This window comes from Mercenaria mercenaria, chromosome 1, assembly GCF_021730395.1.
Source record: "Mercenaria mercenaria strain notata chromosome 1, MADL_Memer_1, whole genome shotgun sequence".
Classification (NCBI taxonomy): Eukaryota; Metazoa; Mollusca; class Bivalvia; order Venerida; family Veneridae; genus Mercenaria; species Mercenaria mercenaria.
In genome coordinates, this window is record NC_069361.1 from 2,512,715 (window position 1) to 2,531,037 (window position 18,323).

An 18,323-nucleotide genomic window follows, 5' to 3' on the forward strand; every position below is an offset into this window, starting at 1 on the left:
ATTATTGCCTGCATCTGTTTTTAAATGGAAAATATCTACATTAATGTTACTTTTCGCCCTGTGAAAATGGCTAAATCTAGACTTGTCTTACCCAGAGAGAAAGATGTCGTTTTTTACATGATATTTGCCTTGTTGATTCAGAGTATTTAGAACAAAAAAATTAGGACATATTTTAATGAAAATAGCAAGTCAAAACTGTAAACTGTATTAGACCTTCCTGGTGGGACTGAACACGCTGTAACTAAAAAGTTATCGGTAATTATGACATTAGAGATATTTGTTTCAACTGCAAGAACGATAGTATCTTCAATAAGGTAAGGGTACTGTAAATAGTATCAGAGGAAACATACCGAAAAGATATATGTCAGCTACCGTATATATTAGCGTTAATTCCACCCCAAAACATTCGAAACGATTAAGTAAGTTCTAGATCTTATCTTCGCCAACAGTAAAACTTGTCTCTGATACACAAGACTACTCCGCCATGTGTATTGCCCACTCGGGTCTCTGCGTTCAGGTGTGTGAAAAGGGGGAAATGTCAAGTCATCTGTTGGAACAGTTATTTAGTCCAGTTTCTGAGAAGGCCCGAATGTCAAAGTCACGGAATGTTTATTAATTCTAGTAATGCGGAAGGCAAATATGAATCAGAGGAACGTGTTGAACCTATATTCACGTGGACATCTCCAGCAGTTAGCAGAAATATTGAGGGCCTAATGTAAAAGTTAACCTCAGACGTCATGTCAAGAAATTTGGTAAGATATAGGTTAGTAGTATCTAAAACGTTTGTGTACATGTGAGGCTTTATTTAGGTGATATGTGTTGTATGTCTGCGTTTGGAAGGATATAATAAGTTAGAAACCTGTGAAAAGATATGTTGGAAGCATAGAAACCACCCAAGCAACTTAATAGCAAACTGTTTGATTGAGTCTGTTCATGAGAGGTAATGGATTGTGCAAAAACCCTCACGCTTAAGCGAACTTCTCATTATATTAAAAATGAATGTACCCCAAGATCCAAAAGGATCAAAAACACATCCCTGAGTCCAAGTACGGGGAGACTGTTACAACCACCAATCGGACTTAACGATTGTTGTTGTCATAGTTACTAAAATCTATGAAAAGATCGCTTGGAAGCATGGAACGTAACTAAGGAACATAACAGCAGTCTCGGTTTGACTAAGTCTATAATGATACACAATGAGAAAGTATATGCAGCAGTGCTAAAAATACCCAACAGTAACAAGATATGCATGATCACTGGTAAGCAACCTTGAAATTTTATGTGTGCATGATGTTTTCGTGTGAAATCTTGTTCATGTCATCATGTGGTTAAGAGATCCATAAGTAGGAAGATTTTAGAAGCTGACATAGATAGTACAGTCGAGTCAGGGACACTTGAATGCTAAGTGGTGTTGCAAACAGGTCTTGATATGAAGGTTTGTGTCAGATGTGACAGTTATAGATACAGAGTAGAGATATAATGAAATAAGAAAGTAGCATGACATCTGTCATAACTAATTTGTGGAGTTTTTATTCGAGGGACACAAATTCATCAAAAATAAATTGTTAGGGTAGATTTGCACCCTAAACAAACACATTGTAACTGTGTTGCAGATAGAAACATGACAATCGTATCGTACCAGTATTATATCCTATGCTGGATAAAAGTAAAAGTTTGCTAATGTATTTTCTGTTTGATTTGTGACCTAGATAAACGATTAGGGGCCACCGAGGCCTCTTGTCGGTCGCCATTTTGCGCACATCATACAAAAACAAACCTCACTTTAGAGAAAAACAATATTAAAGAAATAAGTCCATTCTGTTCTGAAATACTTTATTTTTCAACAAAAACTACAGATAAAATATTGAATAATAAAACAAGCAACTTGATAAATTCAGCTCTATATTTTTGTTATTGGGAACATACAACGTACACACAAAATATCTATAAATTCACGATGGGTTGTTTTTCTTAGGTTCTTACGTCATATTTGTAAGCCTTTAGCATGTTGTAGTTAGAACTATTTATAATTGAAGTTAGAAACGTTCATAAAAGGATCACCCTAGTGTGCTGTACACACCACTAGAACGGACACAGTGGTCCAGTAGTAACCCTGCCTGACCAAGAAACCAGGGATCGTGGGTTCGAGTTCCCGTTCCTCCATCTAAAATTATTTACAATGGGATAAAAGTCTTATGTATAGGTGCTCTACATCTGACATGGTAAAGAACCAGGAAAGCTTCTGGAAATAGAGCGTCTTCTGTACTTGCACTATCTTTCCACTAAAATTACTAGAGTCGTCCTTGTAGGCTATCGATGGCGACTATAAATAAGCTTATATATACACTATCCTCAAATATTTCGTGTAATACTACGTATGACCAAATTTATAATATCTAACTTAATTACGAATAAAAAACTTGCAAAAGGCTTTGAACAGGTGAGATTTGATAATCACCTTTTAAAAAAAAAAGAAAAAAAGAACAACTTCACATCTTTCAAAGCGCCTTTGAACGTATATTACATATGAAAAGGGCGCTCAACAAATCTGGTATAATAATAATCTTAATAGTTTAGATATTAGGCACCCATAAATAATTAAAAACCAGAATTAGCCGATATTATTCCGATATTATAATGTCTATATTATTTAATTCGAAGAAAAAATCATATATTTTCCACACAACTAGCAGATATTTTTCTATCAAATTTGATTTGCATTTACAAGATCAGCAACAAGATATTTTTTACAAAACCTAAAGTTCCATAGTGCTTTTAATCTTATCAAAATTAACAAAAAGAGTGCTTCATTCTACGAATTGTTAGAAAACAATTTTAGAGCATTTAGGGAGGTAATCCAATAATATGTTAATGGCAAAAATCTGACAAGAAACTATCATTTGTCCTGTCACTTGCAGTATTTTCGACCCGATATCAGGGTGCCGTGTATCTTTCTTGATATACCGTCAGTTGATCATGTGACCAGTGATATACGGTCAGTTGATCATGTGACCTTATGATCGATATTGTTGTCATAAGAAATTTTGCAACGAAACCATCATCATTGTGTTGGAAATGTCCGAACTAAGAAAATGAGTGGTCAAATAATGAGTTTTTATTCAAAAACGAAGAAGTTATTGCGATTTTGCCGGTAATCACGTCATTATATAAGTGACGTCATTACGAATATGACGTCATTAAAGTGGTTGTCGCACACTTATTTTTGTAAAATAAATTGCCAAATATCGGAAAATGAAGTAATGACAAGATAAATAGAATAATAGGTTAGTGCCTAAGATGGAGAAAGTTTATCTGGCTCGGCTCCGGACGTTATCAGGTTCGCCTTCGGCTCACCCGATAACCTCCTCCACCTCGCCAGATAAACTTTCTCATCTACGGCACTAACCTATTATTCTCTATTTTTATCCTACCCTCATATAAGATAAAGCACAATATTGGCCTGCCTAATAAACTTTGCTTTATCTAGTCAGTGTCAAGATATCACTTTTGCGGAAACTTTTGAAATCACTTATTTTATCAAAATTTTGCATTTAAATCATCACCATTGTATTGGAAATGTCTCAACTTAGAAAATGAGTGGTCAAATCAAAGGTTTTTATCCTGAAACAAAAAAGTTATTGCTATTTTTCACTTTTACAGCACTTCAGCCGGAAATTTCGAAAACAATTTTTTTCCCGAATTTTTCATTGAAACTGTTATCATTGTATTGGAAATGTTCTAACTAAGAAAATAAGTGGTAAAATCAAAAGTTTTTATCCCGAAACAAAAAAGTTATTGCATTTTTTCAATTTTCCACAGACTGAATTACACCAGCAAACGTCATATTATATGACGTCAAATCTGCACGCTGTTGCTCTTTCCAACGGCTTTTTCCCAATTTTCTGAACAGGTAGGATAAATAGAATTCCTCGCCTAATATATTTTCTTCAACTCGCCTAATAAATTTAAATTTATCAGACAGTAACCTAATATTCTCTATATTTAATGTTAATAAAAAAGCGTATAAAGCCATTATGACATACTGGTTGTGGCTGTACCGTACAATCAGCCGAAATAATAGTCTCGTGGATCAGTTCTTTCATACATGTAATATAGTATATATTTGTTATTTTGTTTCTCCGTAAATAATCAATAAAAGTAATATGAATGCATATAATGATACACTTTCACAGTTTTCCGCACAATGCATAATCAAAAGTATATTTCAACTAAAAGTAAAAACGATAGATTATAAGCAAAATTAATAATACCTTGGAATTTATTACCGCCTCCTATTGAATGAAATAAGGCCTACCGTTTTCTTTTCTATGTTTTCAAAATAGACATATATCTTATATATCATACAAAAATAAACATTCACAGAGTCACAGAAACGATTATATTATTTGATCATGTGGTCGGGTGCTTGTTTTTTTGAGGCTATACTTTTCGGCTGACCAAAGAAGTACGGGTTGACGTCATCTAAATCTTCCTCCAAATTGAAAGGGAACATGTCTTGGAAACGCTCGGAGTTGTCCTGAAAAAAAAACAACATACACTCATCTCTTATTTGCAATAAAATAGAACATTTAGTCTAAAAGGTAGAGCAAAACATGCATAATATAATACTGTAGTATTTTCCTGGTGTAATCAATCCTGCAAAATTCATGTTGTGTTGTTCAGTATTTTTTATCCATAATGCTATTTAATAAAGTTTTGTATCAATTTGCATAAATAGTCATATGAAATGATTCTTTCAACATTTTACGTGTTCTGTATTTTTCGGAAAATTAAAGAAACCAAGGAATAAGACAGATATGTACAATATACAATACAATACATGTATAGTTATGTAATAATAATTGTTATCATCGTTATGTTAAGCAGAACGTTAAATTTGTACTATGTAATGATTTTTCTGCTGGTTTGAAAAGAAACATCACAGGATTTTACATATTAAAACAACATAGAGCTATGTGAAATCGCCTTGTGTAAGCATTTGACTATATATTAGTGTTTCGCTGTTTAAGCATTAAATGTTATAGACCCTATGTTATGAAATAATTGTGTCGTTGTATAATACGAATTACTATGTTGCTGTACATTATAAGTATCTGTATATTATGAATTACTGTGTCGTGTTTTGCCGAAGAGTTACAACACACATGTAGCTTATTTAAGGTCACAGCAAACAAGGCCTGAAGATTATGAACGACTGTGACTTACAACATCTATAAAAGGTTGTAAAAAGCAACTGAAATATAATTAGAGTGCACACACATGTATATATCCTTATAACAATGAATGCACTAGAAAGCAATGAATGAAAACTGTAATGTCATGCTTTATCAAGTTATAATACATGAAACAAAAATAGGTTTTTACTCTTCACATTTTTTCTCATAAGCACTTCTTTAAATGGCATTGGTCATACGACATAATACCCTGAATTATTTCCATTGTTTATAATGTGGCAACTTCTTTTTCAAATATTAAATCTTTCCGATTCATTTAAAAACATGGTCGCCAGAGGACTTGATCACTTTCTCTATATGTATATAGATCTATAGTGGAAACTTTAAAAATCTTCTCGTGTGAAATCGCTGGCCCAATTTTAAAGTTATTTCACACAAATGGTCCTTGTTTGATCTTCTACTAAGATTATTCAAATTATTTTGATTCGTCTGAAAACACGGTTCCCGAGTGGTATAGATCCAAAAGAATCTAATAGCTCTAGGCATAGAGCTCTATGAATCTAAACGGCAAAAAATGATTTTATAAATTCATGACTGTTTGAGATATATTAGAGTAGAATCTACTCTATTCCGATTCTTACCAAGGATTATTATGTACGTCTGTTGACGATAAAAACTGATATCCGTTGATTTCTTTTTCAAGTCTAACGCTATTACGTAGATCTAATAATTGTGACGTCAGTAAAATGAACAGTTGAATAGCACTAATAACACACAGTAATTGACCCGATTTGTACGGACGAGCATTAGTGCCAGGTGTAGGGGAGACCGGGGCAAGTCGGAACAAAAAATACTGATCGAACCGTTCTGTGTATTTCTAACACATTCGGCAAATCAGTTATAAATATTTTAGCAATGCATTGCAATTTCTTCAAGAATACTGGCTCACTTTGTATATTGATAATTGAATGAGTATTTATCAAAATACATATGTCCAAAGTATTAAAAGTGTGATGTTCCAACTTGCCCCGTCGGACACGGACAGGGGTAAATTGGAACAAATTGAACGGGTGACCTAATTCTTGACCCCACATGACCAAGATTCAAACTTGACCTAGAGGTCATCAAGACAAACATTCTGACTAATTCTCATGAGTTTCAACCTTAAATAGTGGTCTCTAGAATGTTAACAAGATTTTCCTTTAATCTTGCCTAGTGACCTAGTTTTTGACCTCACCCGACCCAGTTTCAAACTTGACCTAGAGATCAACAAGACAAGCAGTTCGATTAAATTTCAAAAAGTTTGCGTAACAACTGTGGCCTACACAGTGTTCACAAGCTTTTCCTTTGGTTTGACTGGGTGACCTAGTTTTTTTATTCCACATAACCCAGATTCAGACTTAACCTACAGATCATCAAAAGAAACATTTTGACAAATTCTCACGAGTTTCAAACTTAAATTGTGGTGTCTAGTGTGTTGATAAGATTTTCCTTTGATTTGGTCTAGTTTTTTATTCCATATAACCCACATTCAAACTTTACTTAGAGATTATAAAGTCAAACATTTTGACCAAGTTTCATTAAAATTAAGTCACAACTGTGGCGTCTAGAGTGTTCACAAGGCAAATGTTGGCTCCGAAAGACTTTTAAATCATGCATAACGATAAACAATGTTTCTATACTCATGATGTGTGAAACAAAACTTGTGCAAATTTTGAAAATCTACTTACGGAGTCGAAAATTAAACTTTTCTCACTCCGTCCTTTTGTTTTGACCTCCCGCCACTGAAACTTTTGGAGATAGCAGGTACTGGTTACGTAAGTCTTATACCTCATCAAATATCATGTACATTATAAACATATTAAACTTATCGCCCTTGTTCCGACTTACCCCGGTTTCCCCTATGTTATTTATTAACTTGACATATATTGAATATATCTCATTAAGTGATTTGTCGCTGAATAAAATCATTGTTTGGAGTTCAGATGCAAAGGAATTATATAATAATACACATCTGAACGACAAACCATGATTTTATTCAAGAGCAATATCACTAAATGAGATATATTATTTCGATTCTAACACGTTACCAAGGATTTTAAAGTACATCCTTGACGACATTCATCAAATATGTGCCCGTTTTCTGTTGGTTTCTTTTCCAGCGCGCCGCTATGCCGTTTTTACGCTATGATGTTATAATTGTGACGTCAGAAAAATGAATTATTGTTTTAATTGACAAATCGTCTACAATATGTAACGGATGTCATGTGCTTGAAAACATTTTCCCATCAATTTATGAATAATCCTCTGCAGTAATGAACGGACGCTATTGTGTCATTTTATGAAAAAAATAGTCTCTTGCAAATCATATGACAGAATAACCATGCTATGTTTGTTTCTGTGAACAGTGAAAAAAAATGTCATTTTTGAAAGTGCTCAAATGAACATTATATCTAAAGGTAAAAGGGAAACAAAAAAAGATAAAAGAATTAAAGTAATGGTGACACATAAGCGGACTAATACTGTGTGCTTGATGCTAATAAACAGAAAAGGTGCGAGGAAATTAGCTAGCATACACTATGAACATATATATGAAACACTCACCCGTTTCTTTATGAAATGGGGAGATTTCTTGGCAACGAGTTTTTGTCGCTTCGTGTCCAAACTAAAGTATGGATTCTCTGACTGTGAATCACAACAAGATCAAAGTTCAAGATCAACATACGTTCGTGATTTTATGAGAAGGTCAAAGATCATTGCCTTAAATACGTTCGTGCAAAACATTTTGGGACATTGATAAAATTCAAAACCAAAAATGCATTATTTTTCGTTTTTCTTCGTTGTAAAGTTTGGTGAAAAGCTTGTATTTTTGTGTCATTTTTAGACACTACTGTTCATCTTTAAACTGGCATCACTGGATTCTGTTTTACAGAAAAAGTATCCACCTGGACGAATGATTCTGTATAAATTTATGTATGACGCCTACCGGTGAAGAATCAATACATTCGCGTGATCTAAAACCAATTTTCAACACACCGAACACAAAAATTTTATTCAAAGTTATTCACATACTAAGTCGTGTCTTATCATCATTTCAAAAACACGTCACATTTAACATGGCTATCTGACTGATCATTGTCAGATGTAACAGACCTGTACTATATTGCCATAATTGCAGAGTATCAAAGCACAAGGTAGCCTGTTAACCTGTTAACACTGAAACTGCATACAGACACCCATCTTGACAAGGAAAACCCTTATAGTATTTTATTTTGATTAGATAATGTATTCATATCGGACTCACCAGATTGAGGTCATCCGCGGATCCTAGTGAACCAAGAGATCCAAGATCGGTGTTATCTGCCGAACCCATGCCGTCACTGACAAATCCGGATTTAGGATCGATAGTTTTCTTGCCTGGGGGACAACTAAGCATGTGTTCAGCGTCACACGGACAGTCTTGTTCCTCAAGGATTTGTCGATTTTTCTCTGGAGTGTTTTCAAAATCCTTTACACAGTTATCTTCCCCTGTAAGTAAATAGTATCACGTTTTCCCTGGCTGCATATAAGACGACTATTGATACGGGAAAAATAATAAAACTGTATGTTCATTTGTTTGAATATACCGGGGTATGTTGTTTTCTCTTTCTTAATTCACAAGACTAACGCATTAATAATCAATTGTTAAAAAGGTTCGCAATTATTTTTACTTTCCGATATTACCTGTGTAGCCAAATGGACAGGGGTTCGGCGGGGTACAGTATGCCGGAAGTACTTTGTCTGTCTTTACTTCAACAGGGTCCTCTTTCCCAGTGCCGCCTGCAAGAAATAGATTCTTTGCTGTATTCCATACTAAATATTTCTCTTCATGTACGACAAATCATTTGTACTTGTCCCTTTTATCAAGTTTAGTGTAGTTGAAACCTAACATGCTGAATAACAATGGTGTAGAACGGTGACACGTCATGAACACAATAAATGCCATTACTAAAGAAGTTTCCTACCTACCTACCTACAAATAGACTGATGGCCAGGTGGAAATGCTTCCTCAGCAACCTACACATGACCTATGAAAAAATACAATAAATACTTGCAAATAAAAAACGCGGGGAATGGTTTTAATCAACTCTGCTATGTAAAAGTATTTTTAAAAACTTGCCTGAAATGAACTGGTAACCGGAAATTGGCAACTGCTTCATGTATTCTTGGTCTCTGAGCGCCGCCTCCCCGTAATCACGTGGTTCTTTGGGATCAGAGATTGTGTCAGGGTAGACAACATCCCAGTCGTCTGCTATCTTATCATTGTACGGGTCTTCTGGGTAATAACTTGATACTGGTATCGTCTTCTGGAGCTGATCTATGTTATAGATATACTGGAGATCGGCGAGAAGGTCCGAGACGTGATCCGGGTAAACGGACGCTTGCACTGCATAGATCACCGCCGCAAAACCGATGGCATGTAACACGTTCATTCTGTCTGAAATTCAAATTTCAGTATCTTATTTATCGCATGAACACATTACAACACAGCTTGCCGTGAATAACGTCATCGATTGTTAAATGCGGAAGATAACAATCTGACTATCTGTTGAGCATTAGAAAAATCGATGACTTGCCAAGAGATTTACAGGAATTTTATAGGCTGTGAGACTCTAGTGACAAAATATTGGAGTCACCACTAACGTGATAAAAACATAATTCGTTAGGACCTACTTAAAGCTTAAAGTGATGAATCCATGATGACAATCGGCAGTTTCCGGTCGATTTCGTATTTCGACATTCTTCGGTCGTAAATATAACTAATACTTACAATGGTTTTCGTAATAACCGGAAACTGCCGAAATCACATCAGATATAATCAGGCGTTCAGGGTCGTCACCAGTTCACGTCTTTCTTGTAACAGAAAAGCAGGCACTATGGTGGGATTCGAGCCACAGGGCAGCAGATTTGTGTTGAATACGGGGTCAAGTGGATCTTGTGTAAGTCATAGCGCCAGTAATGACATTGTTATGATAATGTCACTGTCATCAAAACATAATTATAATTATATCATCAAAACAATCTGATACTCGCATACTGATGGACACCTGTAATATTCAGTACTTTGTGGATAAGGATGTGGTACTATGAATGTAATAGGAAAACAGAGGTCTTTGTGAAAGTTCAACACAAAATATTAAGCTTTTGTATAAGGAAAAAAAACAGGTTTTTTACAATAACAGTGTTACAAATAATGTTGAAGGGATGAAATTTTCTTTCTAACACACCAGGTTTGCTTAAACATGTAAAAATTTAACGCCACGTCATTTCAGCTCGGGATGGACGCCATATTTCTCATTGATAAAAATGTAAACAAAAAAGTCAGAGTGGGATTAGCATTGCAAGGACATAACATGACATTCTACACAATGAATACCTTAGAACAGATATCTAAGATGCTACACAGGTCAGGCGGGTTAAATGCATAATGTCGATCACTTGAAATTCATCTTGAAAAGGTGGTTAATTTTAGTTTATTTACATGTTTTTTAATTTTCCCACGACTTCTCGGCGATTCACTGCAAAAAGTATTACTGCGCCGGACGAAAGGTATGTCTAATAAACAACGGGAGACAACTTAGGTGTCAGCACGTGTATGATTTTTAAAAAAAACATGTCGATGATTATAATTTCTTATCAAATAATGAATCCTATTCAGATATTCGTCTTTAATATTAGAAAATTATTAATTTCTGTGGACATTTATCAAAAAATATTACTTACAGTGGACTACTTTGCGCATCAAACTGGTTTCCGCTTCAGTTGTGAGGCACTTCCGTTACACTTTTTGACAAACATAACAAAACACAAAATGAATCAATAAAGTCACTTATAGACCGACTGCTACTTACATCAGTGTAAGTATAGTTGTTGTTACAACATTATACTTGTTTATTACGTTATGAGCTAAACTTTATCTTGAACTGCATAATCCATTAATTACGTTTAGATGATATTGCATTTACAACTTATCTGACCCCGTTTTTTACGTGAATGACAGCATTCTCGTGCAACTCGTGCAAACAGAGTTATGAAAAGTATGGTGGAGATTTCAAGGACAAATTATAAATGACATTAAAGTGAGGATAACTGTATATTTGTCCAGTTTTGATCATTGACATTCCTGCTGTGTATTAGTAAGTTTTGTGAACAAGATTAGAATGTTACTTTTGCACATATACACATTGACTGGACCTCTCAACCAAATTTCATACCTTATTTTAGGGATTTTTAAGACAATACATTTTCAAAAATTTGTTGAATGTGTTTTGATATTTAAGTGCATTGTAGTTCATGAATACCAAATTGAAAATTAATAATGGCAACATTTCTAGGCCCTTATTGTAAGCCACTCGACTTCTGTAACGATAAATGTTTAATGTATTAAGGGGAATATACTCTTTTAGTTTTGGAATGTGGCATTCCTTGACCACCGTATCTTTTCTTATGCACTACTTTGTAAACAAACTAAATAATGTGTTTTAGCTTATATATGCAAAATGAAAAGCAAGACACTGAACTTATTTCACTTTTTTTCTTTAAATTAGAATCTGTAGGAGATTGATAAATGTTTGGACAAGGTGAAGCACTATTATTTTCGCACAAAAAAGTATTAATTGTTGACTTTGAATATACACAATAAGTCTTATGTAATTCAGCAATAACTTTCTTGTTTCAGTTTTTCTCATTTTTTTTTTTAGTGAGCAATCCTTTGTGTACTTATAACAGTTGAAACAGTATCCATTTCATGTACCAAAACCTTGTACATTTTTGCAGGTAAATTTTATCATACCCCACCCACTTTTTTCTAATTTCAAAGTATGCGTCCCCTTAAGTAGTTTATTTTAGACGTTGTAAAATTACGTGTGTTTTCTGTGAAGATATATATTGTCTTACATGAAATAAGTTAAGTTCTGTTTAAAAATCACACTAAGCGTATTTTCAAGAACAATAGTTTAGTATGTAACGCGGAAGATTTGTGTGTGTGTCCCGAGATTTGCATCAAAAGCGGCAAATTATCTAAATACTTCTTCCCTTTACTTATTTAGAACCTATCTTATTATTGTTCGCGCCGTTATAAGGTTTGTGGTGGTTAGTTTATCTAGCGCGTAGGTGAGTATTAGACAAAATATAGGAAGTTGATGCCTTTCATTTCTCTATACTGACCATGTAGTACTAGTACTTTGTTTCGTCACAAATCTGCTAGCCTAATATTGCCATATACTGACCATGTTAGTACCTTTATTATACATGCACATGTTTAAGCTTCTATTAACGTATTCTTAATCAGATTTTTTTGTCTGAAAGTCCATATGTTTATATGTTCACTCCTTGACTATAGTCTGCTGTGCCTAGTTCAGGCCTCGTTGCATCTAAGAGCATACTTTTCTTGTTCCTTCTGAAGAGAAGGAACACTTAAGGTTGGCATTTCACACTTGACTGAGCAGGTAAGGGATGCAAGGTACTTCATCAAAAGCCATCCGATTACCAGAAGGGCACCGCCATCTTGGACTCATGCATATCCATATCATAGAACAGAACAAAACAGATACACATATACAGGTACCTCGTTGTACAAAACATTCATACAATATTCATAATGTACATGGTCATTTCAAAATAGATGTTTTATCGATAAGTCTTTACAATATTTTTTCTATTACATATACGATCTTTCATTATATCAGTATTTGTTTAAATAGTTAATGTCTCTTATTGTAACAAGCACAGTGGAAAGCAAAATAATTAATTTGCAAACTAAAAATAAAATAGTTAGGATTTGGGGAGTGAACTGTAAGGTCAAAAGTTAAATATAGTGTATTTTTTCGTTTTAAAAGCTATCAAATAGCCTCTATGCCAATGGGTGTCCATGCGTCTTTAAATCAATCTATTGTGGAATGCAAGTTATTAATAACAGACCGACAAGTAAAATAATTCGTATAGAGTATTAACCCCTGCAATAAATGATTTGATATTAGTGTAAACCAAAGATTTATAAAGTAGATATAATATTAATTTTAGTATTTTAATCTAAACCTCTGCTACTTGATGCTAAGGTCAGATTTTCTTAAATGAGAGAATACTGCGTACTTTTGCTAAGCTAAATATGGTTACTATTATATCGGTTAAGACAGTACAGCCTTTTATAAAGACTGTCTAGCAATTACGTATGATTACCTCTTAACATTTAGACTGTAATATTACTACTTTTAAATGATAGAAAAAAGCTTACCAGTTTTTGCAAAAGAAGTCTGCTTATTTTCCTGCGATTTGCTAATTTATCCAAAATGTCTGCGGCAATGTACGTCAGTAGCAGGAAAGGCGATAATATCACCATGGCAGAAACCGATATCGATTCCGCGCCTTAACAGCTCACTGGAGACACTGCATCTTCATAATCAATACTTGCTGTCCTGGTACATTCATGCCGTGAATTGGTGTTGATATTACAGAACGTATATATTTACTGAGAAGAGAATTCTGAAAAAGGGAAATGTGTTTACTTGACTAGCTTTCATGTAGCTTTTTTGACTTACGGCTACTCATTTAAGTTTAATCTCAATATATACACTCATTAATTGTATTATTTAGAATGTATATCTTGCATAGAAAAGTAAGAAAAGATGAGAAATGCATCAATGTAGAATAATAAATTTGTTAATATTCAAACGTGTTGCAATTCATTTTAACCTTTTCTCATTTATATTTATTTTAGGTACTTTGAAAACGATTTTGCTAATTAAAATTGCCCCACCAATGAGCGTTTGCAATGAATCTATGGTAATAATGTGTTTAACTTTCTTGGATCTCTCGACGTAATTATTACTACAAATTCTAATTTAATTTGACTTGCAGAATAGACAGTTTTTCGTTAGAATCAATATTTACCTACCTTTAATGGTTATAACTTGAACCGGCTTTTCACATTTTTGAAAATAATATTCAATATACTATAATCAGCAGTGGTTAAAGGTCACAAATCGAGATATTTCATTGTTAATATAAAAACGACCACTTGTGAAAAGAAAATGTGAAAATGACAACTCTCCCAATGAAATCACGTCACTGATATAATAAAATCAGCTTACTCTGGTCTAGCCTGCTTGAAATTCCCCTATGATAAGCCTCTTCTTCTGTTAATATCAGTATCTTAGATATACTAATCAAATAGTTCTATTCATGAATAACTACGTAAAGTTATTTAAATGTTAATTTCATTTGCCAGGACTTCTTAAATCATTTAAACTGAATTTTCAAAATCAGCCTAAAATGAGAAAGTTATGAGCATTTGAATATTTGATAAAAATGGCGACCACTGTGTTTCCATGGCAACAAAATACAAAATGACGGATTTACTAAATTTCTAATACATATTTGTGTTAACTTCTTTCTGTAAATAGAGAATAATAGGTTAGTGCCGTAGATGAGAAAGTTTATCTGGCGAGGTGGAGGAGGTTATCGGGTGAGCCGAAGGCGAACCTGATAACGTCCGGAGCCGAGCCAGATAAACTTTCTCCATCTTCTAGGCACTAACCTATTATTCTATTTATCTTGTCATTACTTCATTTTTCCAATATTTGGCAATTTATTTTAAAAAATAAGTGTGCGACAACCGCTTTAATGACGTCATATTCGTAATGGACGTCCACTTATAATAATGACGTGATTACCGGCAAAATCGTCAATAACTTCTTCGTTTTTGAATAAAAACATTATTTGACCACTCATTTTCTTAGTTCGGACATTTCCAATACAATGATGATGGTTTCGTTGCAAAATTTCTTATGACAACAATATCGATCATAAGGTCACATGATCAACTGACCGTATATTACTGGTCACATGATCAACTGACGGTATATCAAGAAAGATATACGGCACCCTGATATCGGGTCGAAAATACTGCAAGTGACAGGATAAAATAATTTCTCTATTTTTTCCAGCTGTAATGTTTTACATCTTACTCTCAAGAAACATGTATTGTACATATCTATTTGAACGGTTATTTGTTAAATAAAGAATTCAGCAATGTGTAAATGACGTCATAACTGAAGTGGCTGCCTCCATAATCAACCATTTCCTTAAACTCAAAACTGCCAGATCTTTTTCAATAGTGGTCCTATTTTGAAAATTCTTTCAGCGTTCTGAAAGGCTTCAGGATGGCGCATATAAAATTAACTTATTGTCAGGCATGTTAGCTTTAAATAGCAACTACGCACCTGACATCACAGTGGTGACTAGCTGACACAACAATGGTAAATGAATTTACAGCATCGAAAACTGCATTATGATCGTACTTTATATTAAATAAAGGTACCTGAAGCATAGTGTTTACGTAAGCTAACACGTCTATTATATCAAATTTCGATGCCAATAACCCGTCAAGATTACATCATGTACAGACGAACTTTTAATTACCACTTGTTCCAGTAAATCTACTTAATGCTGAACAAGGGCCTCCGTGGCCGAGTGGTTAAGGAAGGACTGACTTCAAATCACTTGCCCTCATCGGTGTGGGTTGGAGCCTCACTCGGGGCGTTGAATTCTTCATGTGGTTGAAGCTGGAGTCTGTGTCTTAGCACATGCGTTCATTTAGCCCGGAGTTTTGACGTTTGCCGGGGAAGTGGTGGGGGTGAACATGTTTGTCAACATTTCAAAATACAGTGATTATCATGATCCAGAGCTATTTCGTAAGATAAAGCATCGAAGTATTCAAGTTTATTTCGTCATGCAGGCCAAAACAAAATAACACAACGCAATTCCTAGCGGGTCGCTACGCGACGCATTTCGCACATCTCTTATATACTTTTCATATATTTTCAGAGATTCAAATGGTGGACAATCAAGAGACAGGAAATGGTGATGGCGAGAAAAAACAGGCAGTGAAACCACCAATGATTACAAAAAAAACCCTGATTAATCATGAGGTTACAAGATAAACGATTTGGATCATTACTGTCAAGTCTTCAAAGAGTATTCATAGATCCTCCTAGTCAGAGAAAAGGTCACTAAAGCTCTAAATTCCAGCACAAAAACAAAACAAAACAAACAAACAAACAAACAACAACAAAAACACAAAAAAAAAAAAAAAAAAAAAAAAAACGAAAAGAAGACCTTTGATTAGAACATGCTACAATTGATGAAATTCTGATGTATAAACTGTGGAAGAACGGCTTTTGAAGCCTTTCCTGGGAAAAGTTATTTTATTTGCTACAGTTTTACAGTTTTCTAACTTTTGTAAAAGCAAACAAGTACCCTTCGGCAAACATTGCCATTGGAGTTGTTTGGTAACAGACACTACAATAGTCTGCTAATGCATAGACATTTCTTGACTGTTTCACTGATCGTTTTTCCATCTAAATTTATACAACAGAGTTCAGGAAAAAGTGAAAAAGTTTATAACAGAATACTGACAGTCACACGGTAGCACTACCTTAAATTCCATCTAAATTCATACAACAGAGTTCAGGAAAAAGTGAAAAAGTTTACAACAGAATACTGACAGTCACACGGTAGCACTACCTTAAATTTATTTATCCCCCGCAGAAAGTGGAAGAATATAATTTCGGCCTCTTCCATTCGTTTTTTATCCTTTTAATAACAGCAACTTTTATCCTTCCACAATGAATGCTAACATCAGTAACATTCAGCTGATATTTAATGTTGATATTTGAATTTACATATATCTAAAACTCATGTTTTTCAAATAGGTATGACAAGAGTAACTGCCCTTTAATTAATCAAAAACTACATTTTTTGTTATTCTGCAGCCATATCTTTGCTACTGTTATTCAAATTCAGTTAAGATTTCGTGCGAAAGTTTGTGCATACTCACTGCAACATACCCACATTTTTAATGAAAAAGTGATAGAAAAATACGGAAAAAATATCAGATGCTACTTTATCGTCCAAAAACCTATATGTCTGCGCTCACGATCTCGCTATGTATCATATACCAAACCTTACTCAAATTACATGACATTACATTTTTATCATTGTAAAATTTTACTGGAGAAATGTCATGCTGGCGGTTCTATATTCGCTCTAATGCTATGTATCATATATCAAACCTTACTCAAATAACATGACATTACATTTTTATCATTGTAAATTTTTACTGGAGAAATGTCATGCTGGCGGATCTATATTCGCTCTAATGTATTATATTCCATTTTTAGACAGAGTTCCATTGATATATTAAATACAATTATTTTGCAGAAACAACATTTCGAGAATACCTTCCATTCTGTTCAATTTGAATTCTTTAATTGCCGTATAATTTTGCATTTAGTCCAATTTTCACAGTATGGAGAAAAAACATTTACTTAAGAAATAATGAGTTCCCAAACGTAGTTTATCGTAGAATAACCCGATTTTTGAGTTCTTATGCGTAAGAATATATCACGAAGGCCTTAGGCACGACACACTAGTTTCAACAGTGTTAGAAAAAATGGTGACTACTTTTTACGTCCGTGCTACGCTCCTGGATCGGATGACGTCATTGCACGCGAGTGGTTTATTGCAAATTCTAACATGGCTCGATTTGATTTCCAGTTAAACAAAGAAGAAAATCAAGCTGTATATTTAAGAAATAATTTATAGCAAAACAGTGCTTTATCACTATTTATACAGGATGGGCGGTTATACGTCGGGCGTAATAATTTTACGAGGGCGCAGCCCGAGTGAAATTATTACGCCCGACGTATAACCGCCCATCCTGTATAGATAGTGATAAAGCACTGTTTTGCTAAAAATTATTTCGATTCTAATATGTTCTTTATTGTAAAATTTATATCAAATATGATGGAACTGTTTCTTCGCGCAAGCATGGCGCCCTAGTAGGTATTTGTTAAAACATGCCAGGACCGGAAACGGTAATACGTCTTGCGGCAGAATTCAGTTCGAGCGAAAATTATTGCGAATTATTCAGCAAAGCAAATAACTAATTCTGTATGTGTATAAATTAATCAAAACATTTGTGCAATGTGACATTTTGTTTAAAACATGTTATAAAGTAAAATATTTCATGAAATTTGAAAGCGCTATTTCTTGATACGTACATGGCGCTAAATATCACGCTGACGTGAC

At 34.2% G+C, this 18,323-nt stretch overlaps 1 protein-coding gene across 1 annotated transcript; it reads right to left on the bottom strand.

The window, feature by feature from the left end:
• Positions 1 to 1,816: 1,816 nt before the first annotated feature.
• On the bottom strand, positions 1,817 to 10,992 carry LOC123545172 (uncharacterized). The gene is made up of 6 exons (XM_053537967.1): positions 10,959 to 10,992; positions 9,355 to 9,672; positions 8,919 to 9,014; positions 8,500 to 8,723; positions 7,800 to 7,880; positions 1,817 to 4,537 (listed from the first exon to the last, which is right to left on the bottom strand). Exons 1-6 carry the CDS (start codon positions 10,975 to 10,977, stop codon positions 4,403 to 4,405), a joined length of 873 nt encoding a protein of 290 aa, XP_053393942.1. The 5' UTR covers positions 10,978 to 10,992; the 3' UTR covers positions 1,817 to 4,402.
• Between the last annotated feature and the right edge of the window lie 7,331 nt (positions 10,993 to 18,323).